The sequence below is a fragment of the Fundulus heteroclitus genome, chromosome 3 (assembly GCF_011125445.2).
Source record: "Fundulus heteroclitus isolate FHET01 chromosome 3, MU-UCD_Fhet_4.1, whole genome shotgun sequence".
In the NCBI taxonomy this organism is placed as follows: Eukaryota; Metazoa; Chordata; class Actinopteri; order Cyprinodontiformes; family Fundulidae; genus Fundulus; species Fundulus heteroclitus.
Genome location: NC_046363.1, coordinates 29,996,045 through 30,018,525, shown reverse-complemented (window position 1 = coordinate 30,018,525; position 22,481 = coordinate 29,996,045). Strand labels below are relative to the sequence as shown.

General features: G+C 44.1%; 1 protein-coding gene across 6 annotated transcripts in view; it reads right to left on the bottom strand.

The window, feature by feature from the left end:
- pou2f2a (POU class 2 homeobox 2a) overlaps positions 1-22,481 on the bottom strand; it is a 94,008-nt gene that overhangs the window by 13,953 nt on the left and 57,574 nt on the right. For 5 of the 6 annotated variants that reach the window (XM_036135176.1, XM_021320384.2, XM_021320380.2 and 2 more), the window contains exons 2-3: positions 695-760; positions 498-532 (exon numbers count right to left, since the gene is read on the bottom strand). In XM_036135176.1, the coding sequence (XP_035991069.1) occupies positions 498-532; positions 695-760 (101 nt within the window). Of the gene's footprint in view, positions 1-497; positions 533-694; positions 761-6,661; positions 6,847-22,481 lie in introns of those variants that run through there. The other variant, XM_021320381.2, reaches the window with a different exon arrangement.

Genomic DNA, 22,481 nt, shown 5'->3' with positions numbered 1-22,481 from the left:
GGCGCCTTTTTGAGCGAATCACCCGTGCAGGCCGGCTATAAATTTATAGCATTCTCAATTTGTGGTCGAGGGCCGCACAAAATCCTTCCGAGGGCCACAAATTTGCCCAAGGGCCGCGCTTTGGGAACCCCTGATCTAGAGGGATTGGCAAGCTGTGTTGTACAAACTATTTACTGTTGTAGACAGGATTTCAAAATAAAAAAATATATTTTTATTCATGTTTATTCATCTTTTTTTTCCCCTCACTGAAAAGTACTAAAATTAAAGGTTGAATTCTTCAACGTTTTTCAGCTTTCTGCTGCAGGAATAGAAAAGGAATTCATTCTGGGGCTCTCTGGACATTTTAATCCAGGACAAAAAAGAAAAAAATAGAAAAACGAGAGCCACTCTAAAATAACATTAAAATAGTTGTTTGGCACTTCTATCTCATTTTCCATATTGTTTTGTAGGTGAAGGAGGTGGAAGATGATGGTAATGATCACAAGTTTAAGGCCTACCTGGTGATTTGATTCAGGTCCATTCCGCTCTGACTCTGCGTAGGAGGCAAAGGAAAAAGTGATAAATCACAACTTCAGCACTGCTCTTTCTCTCACACACACACACACACATTTACAACAGCACTTTCCAATGCCATGCGTGTTACACATCTGTAATAAACGGGTGGTTATCTAAAAACAACCGAGACAAATCCTACCTGTGCCTTCCAACGGAGAGTCAGCCCCGACTTTCTCGACCTCTGCTGGCTTTGACATCCTGATATCTGCGGGCGGGAAAGACATCAGCAAAATGTGTCACAGCATGCAAGTGACCAGAATCTAGATGACGGTCGGGGTGGGGGGGGCGAAGAGGAAGGCCAGGGCGGCGATCTCAGATAGATTAGGCTTCAAGTGTTTTTTTTCGTGTCACAGAGCGAGCCTACACACTGTAAACTTAAACAACAGGGCTGAATCATTCACAAACTATACATCCAGCCCACATTCATTCACTCTTTCCAATTAGCGGTTGAACATAGGAGTGGGTTGACCCAAAGGTGTTTGCTTGTTCTAAATTTAACCCGAGGTGTTTTCGTGGGAGTAAAGAAGCACTGAAAATGTCTCATGTTGTTTGTCACTCATCACAAGACCGCATCGCGTTCTGGTTCTTTTGTTGTTTGGGACAGTCCCAGCGGCTACGCTCGTGAATGGAGCAGGGCCGCGAAATCTGAGTCTTTGGCTCTCTTTGTCGGGACAGAAGTGTAATCGGGGGGCCTTGGGAAAACAGGGACGGGGGATAGCTTTAGAGGAGTTTACACAGAATACAAAAGGTGGGTGGGTGGCGTGCGTGTCCACAGATGGGCCAGTGTGTGCGCGCCATAATTTATGTTTGCTTATCAGCCTGTGTGGCATTGTCTGCCGCGAAAAAACCCTTGTATTTATCTGAAACCACAAACTGTAAAAGAAAACCTTTTTGTTGTGTCCATTTGAAACCATTTCTCCGCGCTCTCTTGCTCTGCCGTCCCTTAACACGAACACACACACACACACACACTCACACAGCAACTTCCCTTTTGTGAAAACATGCAAATCTGCCCAACGACCAACTAATTATATCTGCCACCTGCATAATAAACTCTCAGTCTCCCTCCTCCTTTTTCACCCTTCTTCTCTCCTTGTTCTGTTGCCTCTCCGGACTCCTTGATTTCATTTCCATCGCTGCGTGCAGACAAACACAACCCAAACAGCGTCACGTTTTGGGTCAGGCAGTATTTCCACCACTGGGTGGCAGTAGGGACACGCCACCGAATTCACTGACCACTGCTGACCAGATGCCCTTTTAGAAACCAACCAGCCATCAGTCAAATGTCACCTCCACAGCTCGGAGTAAATTCGCCTCTCCGCCAATTTGGGCTCCCATTTCCTCCCTTTCTTGCCTCCGTTTCATAACCATGCACTTTAAAACATTGGCTAGCTTTCCATTCAGTATCAGAATCAGTTTAATCTCCAATTTGCTTCCTACAACAAGGAATTTGACTCCGGTTCCACTTTGCTCTCAACAAAGACATTTTAAGCACAGCACACACAAAAAAAGTAGATTTTTTTTTTTTTTACTTTGACTCCAGAATTATGGATTAAATTAAATAAAATGTTATACCATCTTCTGAAAGCTTTGTTTTACACCCCATTTCCATATATATTGGGTCTTTTCCCCTTTTGGGCTTATTAACTCGTATGAAATATAACAGGCCATGATTATCAAACTAACATAACTGACCGATTTCCTGCTGGTACATATGACTTATTAATAGACTCATAATCCCGTTCCCTTACAGTTTAATACAGAAAATTACCAGCCAAAGTTGGTAAATTGATGCATAGTCACAGCAAAGCTGAGGGTTCATTTCGTAGCCAAAGATATTAGCTTCAAAACAACCAAATCTACAAAAAGGGCATCTTCAACGTATTTAAAAGCCAGAAAAAAAGCAAAGAAGTGTAATTTTCTTAATTTCAGGCCCTGATAATAATGAACAACAATCATATTTTCAACAATGGCATAAAAATTACACTTATTTATGCATCTGTGTTAAAACATTGCTTCTTACATAAACTTTTTAGAAATTAAGGTGTTATTATCCAGTTACAAAACTACAAATCCTTGTCTTAAGGGATTTATCCACAGACATTCTGCTTTCCCTGCAAACCTGCTAAACAATTCACCCCCTGAATCAAATTGTTTGTTTAGGCAAATACATTTACAATATTCTCGTTATAATCTACAAGTTTCTTAACTCATTGGCAGCACATGGTTAAAGAAGATTAGCTAGAGAGCAGAGATCATAAAAGCTGTAATAACTGTGGTGAATTTTGCTATATTTTGCAGGAAGGCCTTGAAGCGAGGCAACCTAAGCAAAAAGCCCTTGAGTCACACCCCAGAGCTGAAAAACGACACGTTATATTCAACTTGCGATTAAGTAACTTTCATTATTTTTCCCGATTCATGTGGGTATTAACTTTAATTAACATGCAGAAGGCAAGGCAAATTTATTTATATAGCACCTTTTAGTACAAAGACAATGCAAAGTGCTTTACGTGATTAAAATATAGGAAAATAAAACAGAATAAAAGCAAGTTGGAATAACCGTGAACAGCTGCTGTAAATGGAGAAAACTTTGACAATAAGAGGAAATGTTCCAGCGGAGCCACCAAGGTGGGTGAAATGGCCACCGCAAAAAAATAACTAAATAAAATGTAACCGTTTTATAAACAAAACATGTTTTTATTTTAAATTATAACCTTAAAAAGTACAAGCATTGATGCGTCGCAACAATGTTTTTTTTGTTGTTGTTGCATACTTTATTTTTTCTTCTGTCTTTAATAAATAGCGTGCCGGTTTTGAGCTTTTATCACTCGCTCCATTGCACCATAACACACTGGATATTCTGATGTAACTCTTTTTTTTTTTTGGAGCACACATCCGCAGACAACATTTACCTTTGTGGGCTTCATGTGGGTTGATCTGTGTTACATAATTGGAACCAATTAGCTGCCTATACAGGTTTGGTGCAGGTAAAAAGTGGGACCCACGTGGGACGTAATTTAAACTAATGATTATTTTTAACTAGGAGCTGCATACCAAACCAGTTTTCCTGTATCTGGTCCACATGTAATCAGCTTCACTGCATCACACACAAGATTTCCCCACTGTGCAGCCAGTCCCACTCAGTACCCATCCTGCTTTAGTAAGAACCCAAACAGGGCCCACGTAGACATGGCGGCCCTTTCACTCCCTGCTGCAGCAACACGTTTGTTTCAGCCAAACAGATGTGCGACCATTCGACTTCAGTGCACGCATAAATGTCTTTAGGGGATGGGGGGTGGTGGGGGGTAGGTGACGATTTGCTTGAGAAGCTCCACACACTAATATACTGTAAAGGGTACAAACACTTGTATGCAAACCTACGCTGTGGCTGCAGGATTTCCCTTAAAAAGTTCAAGCTAATTTTGGCCAGGATGCAAAAAGAAGGATGCTGGTTAGTCTATGTTTAGGGTGAGTTTGTGGTTATTCCCATATTTCATACCACCTTCCCCATCCCCCTCTCCCCATCCCCCTGTTTTGGGGACATTGGTGGCTATTAGTGAAACTTGAGAACCGTCCGCTGTTGCTCAATTTCTGCTGAAAACCATAGAATTTGCCCCAAAATAGCACCTTCCTCTTATATACAGAAAAACTCGCCGCAAAAATTGGTAAGCGGACACAGGCATTGCCCTAATAGCTGCTCGGACCGCGGCGCTCGGACCGGCGGGGTTACAAAACAAAAGTGAGATGATGCATGTTCCTCTCGCCCATGTGTGCAGAGGAGAGTGACAAGGTGTGTGCTGATTCATGGCGTAAAACGGCCTGCAGACAGTAGCGTGGTGGATAATGTGGTCAGTAATACGGTGGTGGGACAGTATATCAAGATGCTGTGTCTTTTTCTCACTTCCCCTCCCGACTTCCCCTTGTACCGGGTTGAATGCTGAGTGCTAAACCCAACATTTACTGTCAGTGTGGCTATTAATATTAGCCTGCTCTCTCTCTCTCTCTTTCTTTCTTTCTTTCTCACTCTCTCTTTCACTCCATCTTTGTAAAAAAAAAAAAAAAAGAAAAAAAAGTTGCTTATCTTTACCAACACGCTGCTGCGCCTTAAAGCACTTCAACTTGTTTGACCCATCGCATCGAAAAGGAGGGTTCCAAGTTAAGGGTGTGAAGTTAATATTAGTACCATGAAGATGCATGCTTGTGCGGCGGTTTCGGCTTCTGCACCAACGTAACGTAAAGCAGCAAGGAGAAACTTTCCTCTTAGGTAACTGCAGGGATCACGGGGGTTGATCTCTTTACCGTGTGAGGCCAACGAGCGAAACCAGCCGCAGCGTTGTATCTCAAACAGATCGGGTTTAATGCTGTATAATCCTGTGTCATGAATAAATGATGCAACAGAATGGAACGAGGAACAACGTCGTCTGTGCACGGTCTGGACCGTTTCTGTCATTCCTCTCTTGGGTATATTTGGCATCAGACATTATTTTCAGTCACTGCACCGCACCAGACGTGTCAGGAGACGAAGAAGCAGTGCATCGATATGTAAATCAATTATTGAATACTGTAATGAAATGACAGGATAAAATGAGTGGAAGGTATTATTAACATGAGAGGTAAAATAATACAGTAAGATGATAAAGTAGAACACAGAAGTGGGTAATTAACTCGGAAAGTTTGCATTTCATTACAGCTCACTTGGAACGGTTCGTAACTTTTGCAGTTTTGTCAATAAAACAAAAAATGACATGAAATAATCGTATATAAACCATTTAAACGTGATCATAAATAAGCCATAAATGTCACTATGTAGAAAACTGGAAACAAATATTACCCGATTCACCCATTTTCAAACAATTAATTAAGTTATCTTCTCGATTAAAATAAAAACAGTTTCAGATTTTCCCCTCAGCGATCAAACCGATCCTTCAGAATTATGGAAACACGCGCAGAACAACCGCAGACTCAATAACCAAAGTTTCTGACATAACTTTCTGCCTATTGCAGTTTGGTCGGCATTGTTTTTCCACCGCGTTACAGTGAAACTGTTACAGTTTGCTGCTTTCTCTACGGGCGATGTGTCACCCTGACAGGCGGAGTACGTCCTCCGAGGTCGTGGAGAGTGACCACATTGGGGTTGAAAAGTGACTGCGAGCTTTTCAGATCTGTGAATCACCCTCAGATAAGAGGCTGCGCATCATCGTCGTATAGGAGAATTTGCAACATGTTTAAAAAATTGCAAGTCTTGACATCGGGAGCAGGGGAAACATGAGCTAATTGACATTTGAACAATTGATTTCTGGTAATTGGTGAGTCAACCAAGAGCCGTGGTGTGTGAGCGAAGGCGCGTGTGTGTGTGTGCGCGCAAATGTGTGTATGTGTGTGTATGTGTATTTCGCCGGTCAGCTCAGGCTGTCTGTTACTTCTCACTGCCTGAGCTGACCACCTAAATGAGGCCATGAGGTGAGAAGAGCTGCAATTCATTCTGCTTCCCTCCTAAATATTTTTAACAGCTGAGAAGGAGGGTTATTTTAAGTCTGACCTCTTTTGATATTCGTTTTTTTTATTATTATTATTTTTATATATAGATTAAATAAGCAGGGTCCAAGAAAAAGTAAAGCTCTTCTGGTTTTGCACACCAACAAAAAGTTTATACCACTTTAAAAGTTGCACGAAGCCTTATCAGTGAAACATCAGTGAGGTGAAACCCTAATGATAGAAGAAAAAGAAAACCTTGCTGCTGGTGCAGCACTTTTTTTTCCTTTTTTTTTTTTTTTTTTTTTTTTACACCCCCCAATACAAATTGTATTTTCCACAAGAAAACATTTAACATGCAATATTAATCTGAAGCATGCACGCAAATAAACGCACTCTCAGAGGGAACCTGAGGGTGGGATAGGTGACCTTTCCCTGCGTCCACTCCATCCTTTCACCTCTCATCCTTTGATGTTCTCTAATTAGCTGAGCTTGTTAGACCCAGTGGCATTAATCAACAGCCTAGACATGACACACACACTCACACACGCACATGTCCCTCTTCTTCACGTCTAATTGGTCTTGGCAAATGATGGGCAGCAACGACGTGAGAGCTGCACAGACGGCCACTCACCTGGCAACCACATGCTGGAGAAGTCCTTGGCCGCTATCGCCGCTGCCTTGGTCATATCTGTGTGAGAGCGTTTCCTAAAGAAAAACTCTCACTCGCCCTCCCTGTGTCGAGTGTATTAAATCATATGGTTGAATTAGCCCTCCCTCCCAGACCTGCCTCTCTATCTCTTTCTCTCTCTCTCTCTCTCTCTACTGTCTTTCTGTACCAGTCCACACCCCCGAGGCCCCACCTCCTCCCCACATCCTGCAACATACAGGAAGTAGCTGAGCTCTCAGAAGAATATAGGAACTCAAAACGCCGAGAGGGGAGAGTAAAAACACAACACAGGCATGAAAAAAAAATAAAAAAAATAAATATATAATAAGCGCGTAAGAAACAGGAAAAAAAAGAGGGACATGGCAGAAGAGAGTGGGAGAGAATGAGTGAGTGAGCGAGCGAGGAGATTGAACTGATAGATGAGGTGAAAAAGAGGGGGATGATGCGCCGTCGGAAAGTGATGGCGCGGCTGGAAACAGCCACTCACGCACGCACGCGCGCGCGTTTTGACGCGCGAGAGGAGAAAGCAGCAAGCAAGATGGCTCGTTTGAACCCTATTCCCCCCCACTTACTATTAAAACTATTTAAAACTTTAGCAGCATCACGGTTTCTTGTCGTCACACCCGTGTTTATGTTTTGGACTCCGTGGGCGAGAGAGAGAAGGGGGCCCTCGGGTGGGCGTGAGGTGGCCCCCTAACAGCAGAAGATGTGAGACATCCACGGCTAGATTTAACACCCTTAAAACCCAAGCGGAAGGAAAAAGTCAGTCAGTACACTCACTGTACCACTGACCACGCCACGCTGTGGGCTGCGCACACGGCTGCACCACAGAAACCCACGCCGTGAATCTCGACACGTGACGGGTACGCCGGGGGCACCATGGGTGGAACATTGTTGCTGATAAAAAAGCAAACATGAGCCACGCTGAGCGTCGCCCACTTGGATTAAAAGACTAAACCGACAAAACAAGTGAAAAAAAAGAAAGAAAATCTAACGTCGAGGAATGACGCTGCGGTTGCGGAGCGGCGCGTGTTTTCTGACGAGGTTTTCACATCTTGAATGAGTCAGTGTGGGGCTGACGGGACAGCGAGCCCAGGCGGCCACTGGGTGGCGCTCTTTGCTCTTCCAAACCAAGGATCCGGGCCCTGAAGAGGGAGGCCCGAACCACTGCTCCCCCTGTCCCCTCTCTCCTCTCTCCCTCGGTCTGAGTTCACTAATTCAAAAGCTAACAGCAGCAGAGTTCCCAAGTTTAACCTTATAAATACTTTATGTGGTGATTTACAACAACCCCGTGTACTGCAGGACACACTGCTGCACTTCAGGTGCTCAGTTAGAAACAAACAGGAATGTTCTCTTTGGCTGGATCCCATTTCTTGGGTTATCCCTACACTTGGTCAAGTGACGATTACGGTCCACAAAGGTTTGGAAGAAAATGAAGGAGGAAAACAGAATAATAGTCACATTTTTACAAGTGTTGTCCATGTATTTCCCTAACTGCTGTTGAATTTGTCACTAAATTTACAGATTTAAAGGGAATAATAAAAAAAGACCACAAATGACATAGTAACAATGCTGTACCTACAGTTTGAAAGCACATTTTAACATGTACTGTGTAAAAAAACTTATAACTTTTTTTTATCTCACAGTCTGACATTGCATCAGACTAAACTTCCTAATCAATTATTTTTTGTAAATGCAACAAGAATATGGCATAAATTTATTCCATTGCATTTCCCAAATGAAAGAGTTTACATTTACTAAGAATAGATGTTAAATAACTCAGTAAACGTCATGTGACGATGTCACGACATCTAATTTAATTGGAGGCACGTATAAGGCAACAGTTGCGCTGCCTCCTTGTGTGACGTCGTAGAAAATCAAAAGAAATCAGCAGGAAGAGAAATGTGAGCCTCCACAAGTCTTGGTTCATCCCTGGGAACATTTTCCAGATTCCTGGAGGTCTCGCGGTCTCTCAAACAATTAGAAATCAAACCATTCAGAACAGAAACGAGTCCTGTGTCCCAGAAATAATTCAGTTTTGGGATGAAGTGTGCATTTTTATTTTTATTCTATCAATTAATTAAATTGTAGATAATAGTAGATAGAAAAAAAATAGACGTCTCTCACATTTGATCTATTAAATAAAAGGCAAACCATTTGTTTGGTCGGTCTCTTCTCAGCAACGAAAGCCTGATGTGGGTCGATCTTTCTGTGAAAATGACGCTGCTGTGTTTGGCCGAGCTTAACGGATGGGTGCACACAGGTCTGCTTTTGTGAAGAGTCGTTGGATGTTTGTGGTCGTATTTTAATTTAACAAAAAAGAGACGATTAGTCAAAAAACGAACGCCTGGGTTGTCCATCATTTCCCTCTTTTTCATTTGAGAGTGAAAATCTCCACCCAAAAAAATGTGTAGAAACTGTAAATCTGCTTTAAGTGCCTATGTTTCACGGCCAAAGTTGCACCGTTTGTGTAAAATTATAATTTGCATGGGCAGTAACAGAGCTGCAAACCACCCGGCCAGCTCCATCCTGGGACAGTGACAGAAGGCGGCTTGTTAAGGGGGGGGTTGGTCACCAAGGCAGCCTGGCTTTGGCCGTGACCTTTGCTCAAACCAAAGTCTGTCCACAAATGGCCAGCAGTGGGCATATGCGTGAATGCATAGTTGTCTGAAAAAGTGAATTTCTCACATCTTAAATCACGCTAAGAATTCCTGTAATTGTGCCCACTTGTTTATTTAGAGCAGATCAATAAGCCTGTTCTGCCGCTTAAATCCATTTATCCAGCTGGAGAGTTCAAAAGCACGAGCTGTTTATGGTCAAAATTTGGCCACCGCTAAAAGTTGTTGTTAAAACGGCGAACACGAGCACGCGATCTGATTGTGCGACTCCTGGGAGGAGGATGGGAGGCGGCTGAAGCCTCTGGAGTGCCATCAATCACCCCCACTGTCAAAGAATGAGGGAAAGACAGGGAGGGGGGTGTATTGGATGTTGCAAAAAAAAAAAAGAGAAAGAGGGGTTGGGGGGACAGTGAGGAAGAGAAGAGAAGAGAGCGAAGGAGATGTAAAGGTGACGGGGATGAAGGTGAGAAGGGGATGAATAAAGAGATTGGAGGAAGGATGTCAGCTGGGAGGAGAGTGTTTGTATAATGGGTCATCGCAGGGACATTTTAAAGGTCTCCAGCCCGGTCCGTATAGCTCTATGGCGAGGCCCTCCTATATCTACCGCAGCCTCGGGCCTACAGCCCACTCTGGCTTTAATTCACATAATCCATCACATGCCTCTCCGCGTAGATGGGGACAGAACGGGGCTCAGAGATGGACCCACCGAATCCAAACAGTGTGACTCGATTATACAAGGGGAGAGATTTAAAAATCCACTTCCAACGCACACGTGCGTTTGTGTTGCGGCCCCCGCGAGGACTGGCCCGGCTTATAAACAGTAGCTCTAACAGCGTGTCGGACGGCGGAGGTTGAGGTTGCCTACGAAAAGCGGCGGGGGCCGAAACACATTAACGCCGCTGGTCGCTCTGGGACCATCGCAACCACATCCACCTTCACAACACCTCTTCCTCTCCTGGCCTAATACCTCTCAATTGCCTCTCTTCCTCCACGTCCTCTCTGCCCCTCCATCCTTCTCTCACACCGCGCCCCTCCTCCGTATCATCTCGGCAGCCCATCGGGAGCCAGGTTTGTCTAGACAGACACCGCTCACTCCCATGGCGCGACCAAGGTTGAAGCTCAAATCTTTATCTCTGCGCGCCTAACCCTGGCCTCTTCTTTTGGCACAGGAGGGAAGGGACTGGAAGCTCAAAGGACCACCGAGGCCACAGAGCTGTTCACTGACAAAAAGGGGCCATTAATACATTGAGATATGTACATATGGGCATCAGGTTGCAGACACTGCAAAAATAGAACTCAAAATAAGAAATTATTTCTTGAAATTAGAGAATTTTTCCTTAATCTGAGCAGGTAAATAAGATTATTTGCCAATAGGAATAGATTTTCTTTAACTTAAAATAGGAACAACTCATCTCCATTATCTTACTTCAAGTGAAGTATATCTAATTATCTTATTTTAGGGGTAGAATATACTAATTCCGTTGGCAAATAATCTTATTTACCTGCTCAAATCAAGGACAACTACATTAATTTCAAGAAAATTTTACTTATTTCTAGCTCTCTTTTTGCAGTGGACACTCCATCCTCTCATGGTCGCTGAAGGACACGCCTATGTGGCTAACAAATTTCTCACACCTAGCTGCAAAATCAAGAATTTTTTTAGAAATAATATCCAGACACTATATTTTTCAGACTATAAATTGACTATCAGTCCAAAAATGCATCATAAAGACAAAAAAGAAAAACATATATAAGTCACATTTATTTAGAAATTAGTTTCACATAATCCAAGACTATGGGCCTTTTCCAAGAAATAATGAACGGCAGAAAAGGATTTTTTTTTTGGTGGTCATATAAGACAAGCTCTTCTAGCTGTCCAACAAATAGGCAAGCAAAACTTGGGGCCCTTTTGGTTCCCATTGCTGTCCCAGAGATTTGAAGATATGGCATGTTGTTAAAAAAAACAAGTAATTCTTCTTTAGAACAAATGCAGCCAAAGCAATCAGGTTTAAATCGGAGACAACCACACTTTCGGATCAGTTTTTTCTGAAAACGTTTCGACAACTATCCAGGAGTCTTTGTCAATTCCGGTGGCTCGCACTTTGAACTGAACCAAAGTCCAGTTGCCTCCGATTTGAGCCTGTTTGCTGCTGCGATGACCCGGATAACTGAGAATTTTGCACAGGCAAAAAGCAGCCAGCTTAATTTAAAAGGAGGTTAGAAGGTGATTTTGTGGATCTGATCTCAAGAAAAAAAAAATCCACTGAAATCAAACTCATGGTCAATGGTTGTGTACAGAGATTCAATATGTAAAGTGCACATGATTACATCTGAATCAATTAGTGGGAGATCTTTGAGAAGACGCAGAAAGTGAGAGCTATCGTTTTAAAGTTATTAATATAAAAATCTAAAAAAACGTGATATTTTTTTCAGTCAAACTTCCCATTCCAGACACAATAGGTCTGCCAGGTGGTTGTTCTGGGTTCTTGTGGATTTTTGGTAATATATACAAGAAAGCTCTGAGTGGGTTTTCGTTTATAAGGATTTTTTTTTCTCATTCAGGGAAAAATCTCACCATTGTTTGTATATTTGTGGCACTGAGGTACTGTTGTGGGATTATAATCAAGTGTTGTTGAAGTTTCCATTGACCCGCTGCCCGTAGTGAGCCTGGCTCTGCTGGAGTCTTCTCGTTCAAAGGGAGTCATTCCTTCCCACTGTCCCCGCATGCCTGCTCAGGCGGAGAGATTGCAGCGAAGTCAGTAACTTGATGTAATAATCAGAAGCTTCATTTATAACTTTGTCCCAGCTGGCCATAAATGATCACTTCAATTTTACTGTCATGATTGAATGCACTACAGTTGCTGAGACCTGAATGATTCCAGGTCTCAGCAACTGTATTGCAGTTATATATATATTTTTTTTGGTTTTACCGTGCTGCCCAAAGTTAAAGTACTGACACTCTGGCAGTGACCTACTTACAGAAAGTATTTAAGATGGAATATATTGAGCTGAATGCAGTATTTGCTAACATTCCTCCCTGGAACATTAATTTCCTGTGTCCCTACAGATTCAGAGATGCACAGACAAATCGGCTGCTGACCAGAGACCCATACTTTCCAGCTTGATTGGCTCTGACTTTGTCACCAGCCGGTTAGAAACTCAAAAAAACAGATCTTTGTCCAATCAGTGAACTGTAATTAAGTGCAGCCACATCGCGCTAACCACAGCGGTATTCAGTGTGGACATGGGGGTCGGGGGGGAAGAAACACTTTTCCTGTTTTCAGGATCAGAGGGGTGTTTAAAACAAAATCCGAAGAATATCTAAACTGAAGCCATATTTTCTAACTCGAAACATCAGCAGTTCCTTCAGTCTTTTGGGGGAACAACGCAGAGCAACACTCAGGAGAACATGAAGGAAGTTGGTGTGTTTCATCCTCTGGAGCTTTGAACCTGTTTGCTATGGATCGTGTTGGATTTGAAGATATCATTTCTTTTGGAAGTCTCAGAATCGGCTGTTCTAGCAATGCTTTCACGCTAATCATTAGTGCAGGGTGCTAAAGTCACTTTAACAGATGTCTGTTTTAACCCTGTTTTGCAGCGACTGATCTCTCACAATGCGACGACGAACGGTGCCTCTGTTACTATAAATAATTAATAACAGCTCATGGCAGGTAGGCTAAACAAATATATCTGTTAATTCTGGTTTCAACGTCCCACACTGTAGTTCCTAAAACAAAACCGGAATCAATTTAAATCGGTTTTGGCTGGTCAAAGCAGTGCCGAGCCCAGAGGTCCGACCTCGGGCCCACGGACCCTGACCAGTGCCGCTCTGAGGACTTCAGCTGTGGTCGTTGTCAGCCTGTCCTCTTCACCTGCGCTGCTTCTTCTCCTCTCAGCCCGTCTCGTCCTCTCGTCCTCTCCTCGCCTTTCCTTTTTACCCAGTTCAAACTTTCTCCTCTCCTCCTCTGCCTCCCTGTCTCCCTCAGACCTGCTGGTCAGCAGCAGCTGTGACATCACCGGCCACCGTTCTCCGCTTGGATTGGACACTCGGCCACGTTGCCAGGCAACAGCAGCGAAAGGTCTCGGTGAGAGCGTGCTAGCGCGTGCTTGTGTGTCTCTCTGTGTGTGTGTGTGTGTGTTTGTGTCTGTTTGTGGCATCGTGAGTGAAAGGTGTGTGTGAGCGATTTTCCTCGCCTTGCCCTTTATCTGTGCATGAAGAATGATCAGAACAGATATACCTCCATGCTTTATCACAGATCAAAGCATGTAGATGATTGGGCTGCCGCGCCGCCGTCCTCCTCTAACGCAGGAGAAGAAGAAGAAGAAGAAGAGGGATACGTGTGCGTTAATAAAGAAGAAAGATGGCACAGGAGTGCACGCGCGTCAGTGTCCAACTAAATGAATGTGCATGTTGGTGTTGGAAATGGGTATATGTCTGTATGTCTGTGTGTGTGTGTGTGTGTGTGTGTGTGTGTGTGTGTGTGTGTGTGTAAGCCCCCGGGAGCGGGTGGTTATTGTATCTGACACAGCGGCTCTTTCTCGCGCCTCATATTTCTGGGCCGATCGATTCCTCTGACTCCCGACAAGACAATAATCGCACCTCCCTCTCTCACTCCATCACAACCATTATTACTGACCTCCCCAGGGAATGAAAAAGGGTGGAGGAAGGGAGAGATGAGGAAGGAAGGAAGGAAGGATGGATAGGATGGATAGAAGGAAGGGAAGGAGGTTGAGGAGTGATGGAGGAGGGGGGGGGGGTGCGGGGTTGACAAAATGAGAATAAGATGATGAAAAGGCAAAAACAAAAACAAAAAACACACAAAAAAACTGAAAAAGGACGGCAGTGAGACAGCAGGAGTCGGCCTTGGACGGTGCTGAAAGGAAAGGTGCTTGGAAGTTGAGATAAGGGGATGGAGGGATGAGCTCTGAGGGGAAAAATACAAGAGGAAAGATGGGGTTTGATAAAGAGGGAGAGAAAAAAACGAGAAATAAGACAAGCAATGTTGAATAAAGGTGAGAAAACAACAGGAAGGACAATAACGCCGAGAATTAGTGCAGAAAGAGATGAAGGATTCACACTATCCCCTTCTAATAAAGGGAGAGAGTAAGAGACAGCGACAGAGGGAGGGAGACAGAAAGCAAAAAGACGTGTGTGTGTGTGTGTGTGTGTGTGTGTGGGGGGGGGGGGGGGTAGACTGAGGTGCAAGAGGTAGAGACAGAGAAATATATAGGAACACACTCAAAATCAGAAATACACACACACACACACACAGAATGATGGCTGTGGAGAGCTGTGGAGGTCAGCGCTCAGAAATATTATTAAATTGACAAGAGCACAATAGTTGATTGGCAGGCTGACTCCTGCACCGCCATTCAGTGGAGAAGAATGGAGACGCTCGCGCACACATGGATCTGCAGTTTTTCACAAGAATCAACACGTCATGTAGAAAACACACGCACACACGCAACAAAAAAAAAACATTACCTTTTGTCTGCGGCGTGCGCATTTTGTGTGCGTCTGCTTTGAATCCAGATTACAATTACAGTGATTGGCTCTCAATTTAAGGGAGTTGCTGTTTGACCCCCATCACTTCTGCGGGGGCCTTCTCCACACATTTGCCCCTTCTACCTCCTCCTCGGCTCTCCTGCACGCATCCCTCTGTGTCCAGATGCACCTCCTCCCTCTCGTTCCCCTTTTCGAAGTAATCTATTTTCCGTCTAATGCCATAATTTCTGTCTCTCTTTTGCAAGAAAAAGAACTCCATTCATGTTGCATTTACAGTGAGAAGTATCTGTCCAATTATACAGTCAGATGGAGGTATTGTGCAGAGAAGTGAAAGAGTGATAGATAAGAAAAATAAGAAGCTAAGGAAGGGGGTGATATAGGTGGTGAAGCAAACTAGGGGGGGGGGGGGAGGAAATTGGTCTGGCTAGCGGAACAGCTTTTCACCTCTCTCTCTCCCTCTCTTTTCTCTCCCTCCCTCTCCTCCTCTCTCCCTCCCTCTATTCTGCTTTGTATTCTGCAGAGATGACAGGGGGAAAGCTTTATTGCTCCGAGTTTGTATCGATCGGGGCCCCTCTGAGGGGGGAGGCCGGGGGACGTGCCGAGCGGGTCCTTTCTCAATGACCGAGGCTCCCCCACTCCTCCCAGCCCCGCTCTTCCTTCGTTTTTTCCTCCCCGAATCCAAACCCTTCTGCTCGCTCGCCCTGGGCTCGCTCTGAAATTCAAATTCGAGGTTCGAGAGTCCAAGAAAGAGAGATTGGATGGACAAGAAAAAAAAAAAAAGAGAGAGAGAGAGAGAGAGAGAGAGAGAGACGGAGGCGTCTGGCTTCTCCCCCTGACTGAGGCCTTGAATGGAGCTGGGATCTGATAAGGAGAGCCCACAAACACAAACAGAGGGAAGAAATGGGAGGAATAAAGGAGCAAAGAGGAATAAATCAGCTCCTGTACTTCTTCTTTTGCTCCCCCTCTCTCAGTAACTGTCCTCCGCCCAGCCGTATTTCCACATTATGTGTGTGTGTGTGTGTGTGTGTGTGTGTGTGTGTGTGTGTGTGGTGAGAAGGAATTTGTTGACAGGTGAAGAATGAACCGGGCCCAAGCATGCATAAAGCTCCCTGTTTCCGTCCTCGTTAGAGGGACAGCAGGGGAGACTGTATCCACTGAGCGACAGGAAGAAAGCCCCTGAGGATCATGCTCTGTGGCATGCTGAACTACTTCAATGAGCCCCAAAAAAAAAATAATAAAAAAGAGAGAGGAAACGTGTCTCACGCAGACGTACAAATCGCAAATTTCCACAAACAAGTGACAAAGAAAAGGGGAGAGTTCAAACAAACAAATCGCCACTTCTCGCTCCGCTCTCCTGCTGCCTTTTTGGTGCTGAAGAAGAAGCGTTGGAGAGACTTAAAGCGGGCGCCAGCTAATCAAACACTAGACTTTTAAACAGGTGGACAAAGGGTGCTATTTATCCGCTGATAGGATGCGCAGCCTTACAGCCAGGCTGGGGACTGAAGCAGATTGTCTTTCAGTGACCGGAGGGCTAGCTGGAGGTCAGGGCTAGCAGGTTCAATTCCCAGAGGTGGAGGAGGATCCCCGCCGTCTCCCGTCCCGACACCCCTCTCCCACTCAGTCTGATCCCGCGTGTAAACCTGAGGCTGGACCGCAGATGCTCGCTCTTTTGACAAACACACGTACGGCAGCAACGCAGTGAAACATGTTCGTAAAAAAAAAAAAAAAACAACACGTGGCTGCAGTTCAAACACAAACGATTCCCTCCCTGCCATCCTCTGTGTTCTCCATATGACCGAAACGATCTCTCCCTTCTCCAACTCCGTCTCACTTACTCTGGAAACATGTCAGGGCCTTTGGATATCAGCGGCAGCAGATGTGAGTCGACGTGACAAATTCCCGTAAACAGTGGATACATACACTATAAATATATATTGTCATTGATATTGCCTGTGTGGTTTAGCGCAGCTCTAGATTGAGTTCAGTGATAGAGTATACATCAGAGACTCGCGCTGGATACTACGCGTTTGATTTGTAGAAAGATAGACACATACGTGTGCCACTGCACACACACACACACACACACACACACACACCAATAGTACAATAACCTGCAGGCCCATAACCTGCCTTGTTGGCTGGATGGGTAAATGCATTATTAAACACATAGGATTTCATATGTAGAGACAGAAAATGAATGCTGCACTGCTGTGGATATGCACTTTCTCCCCTCATTTTTCACTATTCTGAACCGGTTTTAAGTGCCATTTTTTTTACCTTCTGCATTTTAGCACATTAAATAACATTTTTTTTTCTGCAACAAATACTGTTTTCCTACCTTTCTTCCGATTTTTTTTTTTGTTTTTACTTTTAATAAAATCATAAATATAAATTACTTAAGGGTAAAATTTACTACTACTTTTCATTGTGATTCACATTTAAATACAGAATCTTTGGCAAAACGTTTCACGAGGACGGAGCGTCCAGGCAGAATACGACGGCCACACTTGACGGGTGAAGGGGGGAAAATTGTCTTGTTACAATGCAATGTTCTGCTGGGAGACAAGAGGACCTGGCATTTGTGTGGCTGCTACATGTAGCCCACCTAAACATAGCAGAGCTCACAAAGCGGCAGGCCACTTCCATGATGGCAATCCCTGACAGAACCCCCCCCCCCCCCATTTCTCCTTCAGCAGGACAAGTTGGACTCGATGAGCAACAACCTTCCAGAAATGGCTCAACAGAGATCTCACAGCATTGACTGGCCCATCGTAATACCTACGGTTTAGACTTAATGCAAGTCTGAAAAACCAAAACAGCCGCTTGGTTTTGCTTTTATTTGATTTGTTCTGTCTGCACAATGTTCTGAAGGAGGCCTGAAAGTCTTGTTCCAGTGCATCATGTGCAGGGAGACAAGAAGTCCTTGCTGTCGCAGAATACACGACCGATCTGTTCTGTGTATGGAAGGACATGCTTGTACCAAATACCTAAAAAAACAGATTGTCGTAAAATGGACTCAGCACATGTGTTGCTTTGAGACCGGAGCGTTCGCAGAGTATGATTACGTTGCGATCACTGGGACGACTTCAAATTAGTTCATGTTTTACCTTTTCTGTGAGGTGACCTAAGGGTTAGTTTTGACTTAGACAACTTTATTTGTCATTTTGTATGCACAGAGTGCGTACAGAACGAAATTTCGTTTTCATACAGCTTGAAAAATCACAGTAAATTGCAGTAAATTACAGGTTAAGGTGCAGCAGTGATTTATGCATATCAGCCATTGTTTTGTTTTACTTTATTTACACTCTCTTTGACATTAATTAGAAGTAAAAAGCTTGGTTTACGATCAAAGAGCTTCAGATGGGTGCTTATGCTTTCATTTCCTCTCATATCGTCATGGACTTGTCACATGCATTAAATACATTTTAAAAAGCCATTGATCGCCTTGAGTTGGTCCAAACATCTCCTAATTCGATGAAACGGAAAATCTCACTTCAACCATTTTTTGACGACAAAGGTCAAGTTCCTTCCTGTATTACTGAATTGTTAAAGCAGAAATAAATTATCCAAGTCCTAAAAATCTGCCAGCGCTCCCAAGGACCGGACAGAAACTCGAGGGGGATCACGCTTTCCAGACTGTTTCACCTCCACTGAGGGAATAATACCCAAGCCTTCGTTTTTGAGTTCTCGTGATGGTCTTGATTTACTGAAAAAGAGGCTCAAGATATTCTTATTGAAGCCTTTCTGAAGGTGGGTTTCAGTACTTTCTAATTAGCCATACTATTGAACCATTTTTTTACTCTTTTTTTGTTTATAATCATGTTTTTATATTTAATCCTTAACTTAGTGAAGCGCTCTGGGATTTTCATGTGAAAAGTTGGCGGGTCCATAATCACCAACAGAGACTCCACCCGCAGCAGGTCGAGTGGGTGGTGATGTTCATGAAAACACAGAACGTCTTATTTAATGCGACGTTTTGCAGGAAAAAAAAAAAAAACAGCGGTCCTGGCATTCATCTGGCTGTTACCTTGACACACGCCACACACCTGAGCATAGAAACGGCACGGCACGCAAAGCGCCGACCACCTTCATGATGGCGGTCCCCTGACAGCAGTCCTCCTCTGCAGGTCAAATGCCTGGACCAAGTTGTCCTGCCTGCACAGGTAGGTGGGTTTGATATTGCAGCTTTGACCTCTGTCAACTTCTGAAGAGGTGGAACAAAAAAAAAGAAGAAACAGAAGATGCTCTAACGGGCTAGAAGGACATCTTGATGCGAGCCACGGGACTGCATTTAATCGTCCCTCTTAACAGGAGCTTAGACTTATGGCGAGCAACAAAAACCACAACAACCCACCGATTAACCAAAGGGCCCACACGCGTGGAAGAGTTGAAGGGCGACTAAACCACAACACGAGTGCCGTGTGTGTTTACATCTGCAGGGCGGGCAGGCCGGGCCCTGACTCTCACGGTAATCGATGAACAAGGGGAGGAAAGGGAGGCTGTGGGTGAGGCAGGGATGTGGGTGTGGGGGAGAAAATCGGTAAAGAAAGCAGGTTATCTCTCGTCATTATGGGAGGGGGAATCCCCGTCTGGAAAAAAAAAGGGGGGGGGGGGGGGGGGGGGGGGGGGGGTGAGGGAAGACCGGGGGTTCATTGATAAAAAAGGGAGAGAGAGGGGAGAAGGGGAGACTATGTTTGGCATCGAGAGAGAGAGCAGACAATTATCTGTATTGATTAGAGCGGCCCAGTACTGTGAAGACTGAGAAAACTATGACTGGATCAATAGAGAGGGAGAGTCAGAGAGGAAGGGAGGGCGAGGGAGGTAGTTAGAGGATAGACAGACCAACGGAGAGAAACAAACGACACAGATAAAAGATACACGCGATGACGAGCTTCGAGAAAAAAGGGTACGACTGTTGGCGGCGCGGAGCTAAAAAGGCAAAAAGGCCCGGGGAGGTGGGGGGGGGGGCACAAAAGTTGAGCGGGGGCGTCGATGAGAACACAAACATTACGCTGTTGATGTCATTACTCTTTATCATTGATTTGTCAGTACAACCGCAGAGTTCATTCAACAAGTCACCCGGTGCCCTCCCGTCACCACAACACATGGCTGCACAGAGGAAAGAGGAGGGGCAGGAAAAAGACAAGGAATACACAACGAGTGGCCAAAACCGGACCACTCCAAACAAATTAACTGGTTATGCAAGTCATGACCCCTAGTTTTGCCAAAACATAAGTTTGACAATGATGAATACTTCTATCACAAGTAGGGTATATTTTGCAGTGTGGCGGCAAATGTTAGCACTGTTGACTGAGAGCAAGAAGGTGCTGGATTCAAATCCTGCTGGGAGTAGATATTATATGTTCTTTTTGTCTGTGGTTTTCCATCTACAGTCCACTGATCACTTTAAAAAGTATATAGATGGTTGTCTGCCCTCTGACAGCCTGGTAGCCGGTTCAACAGAATCCCCATGACATCTGCAGCAGGTCTGCAAAATGGATGGATGGGTTTTATATTGTATTTATCATTTATTTCAGTGTTTTCCCAAAGCTGGGTCTGGTTCCCCAAGCAGGTTCTGAAAAGGTTGGGGATCCATTCCTGATCTTTACTGACCAAATTCGACTTAACTTGGATTTTGTTGCTTATTTTTGCTGTCAGAAACTAAAATGAGTGATTTTTTTTCTACAGAAACCATGACTGTAAGAATTATTTTTTTCATTATGTCCAATACAAAGCACAAAATAGTTAATTTTTTCACATGAAATCAATACAATCTGAATCTGATTAAGGGCAAACAGGCACCTCGTTTTAATTAAAGATAACATCTATGCTGTTATTTTAGCTACACTTACCTCTACAATGGCATATTTAAGGTGAAGGGTGAGGCACGCATGATTAATAATGACTTATCCGTGTCCGTAACATAACGAAACTTGCTTGTGTGCAGAAACACACAAAAGTCACAATTTTTTTGCATAAAATACCAAAAGTTTGCTCAACAAAGCATTTACTCTGAGTCTAATGATACAAGGGAAAAATGGGGCTTATTTATAACAGTTAAAATGTCCCAAAAGAGCAACTTTAAGTTCAAAGCTTTCCAAAAAGTTAATACCACTCATGAACGCATTCCTAGTAGATAAAAAAAAATCACTTGAGCAGCTGGTCTCAAGTGATTGTATAACAAAATACAGTGAAAAAAGAGACAAAAAAAGATGCAGAGTGTGATAGCGATGGAGATTTAAAAAAAAAAAAAACGTAAGGGGGGGGCAGCATTGTGTTGTTCAGGTAGGGGGGGCCTTTCTGTGGGGCCTCTCTTTTTGTCCTTGACAAAATCCAAAATGGTGGAGAAGGGGAGGAACAAAAGACTCACAAGGCGAGACAGGAGAGTGACAACCTGTGCTGAGTTCATTAAATAAAAACACGCTCCTACTGCCACATTTCGGCTACTTCCCTCTCTGAAAAATGTCCTGTTTGCAGTGGTCTAAAACTCAGACTGGTTCCTGTGAACCACACACACACACACACACACACACACACACATATGCAAACTCAGACACATGCACATGCATTAATACCTAATCAGACCCCATTGACCACATGTGTCTACCCTCTCGCCACACTTCCCGTTGAAACTTGCATTACTTGGAATCCCTGGCCTCATTACCCAGGCAACCCAGACCCACAGCAAACACCAACACCAACACCAACACCTACACACACTGGATGACATCAGTCATTTCTTAGTTTATGAAAGATTACAAGATGATAGAATTCACTCTCCCTCTCCTTTGATATTTTCTGACACCAAAAAGAGCAACGCATTGTCAGAAAAGGTTTATACAAACGCGTATAAATAGATGGGAAAACATAAACTCTGATTGAGCGAAGCCGGAGCTGGATATTGAGGAAACCTTTGGTAAGGGCAGAAAATGTCAGGTTAGACAAATGACCTTTTAAACATGGAGCAGATGTAGAGAGTAAAGCACATTATGGACAGAGGGCGCCTCAACTGTCCGTCTCTTAATGGCTAGTGAAAAGATAAGTGTCACAGTTTCACAACGCCCTGGAACAAAAAAAACAGAGTTATTCCTGAATCAAATGAGATTTTTTTTTCTTCTTTATAGTTGATTTTGCTGCTGTTCGTCTAAGAAAAAAAAAAAGAAAAAAGGCTGGAGCATGTCTACAAACCGAATAGCCAAGAAAAAAAGGGGGTAGGTATTAAAGAAGCAGTACAACAAGAGGTAAGTGACAGTGACAAAGAGGATGGGAGAGCAGGCCATGAATTACAGGTGTGCAGTTATGCATGGATGACATCACTGCACCCCTCCTCCAGCCCTTGGGAATGGGCACCTTGGAAACGGTCGCGAAGGGAACAGAGTAGGGGGGGGAGTAGGTAGTGCACTGATAGAGGGCGGAAGATTGACAGCTAATAAAGCGGTCAAATTAACCGTCTTAACGATGTTTTTGGGTAAGGAGGGAAAAAAAAGGGGCAAAAACACGCGACAACGTGGCAACATTTACCTTCCCTGAGTACTGCTCAAGCCAGTGGACCACCTCTGCTCATAAAAAGGCACAGAGGGGAGGCTCTATCACATCCACAGCCTGCATTGTCCTCCCCTCCTCCCCCCCATATACTGTGACCTCTCATCCACTCCAGTCA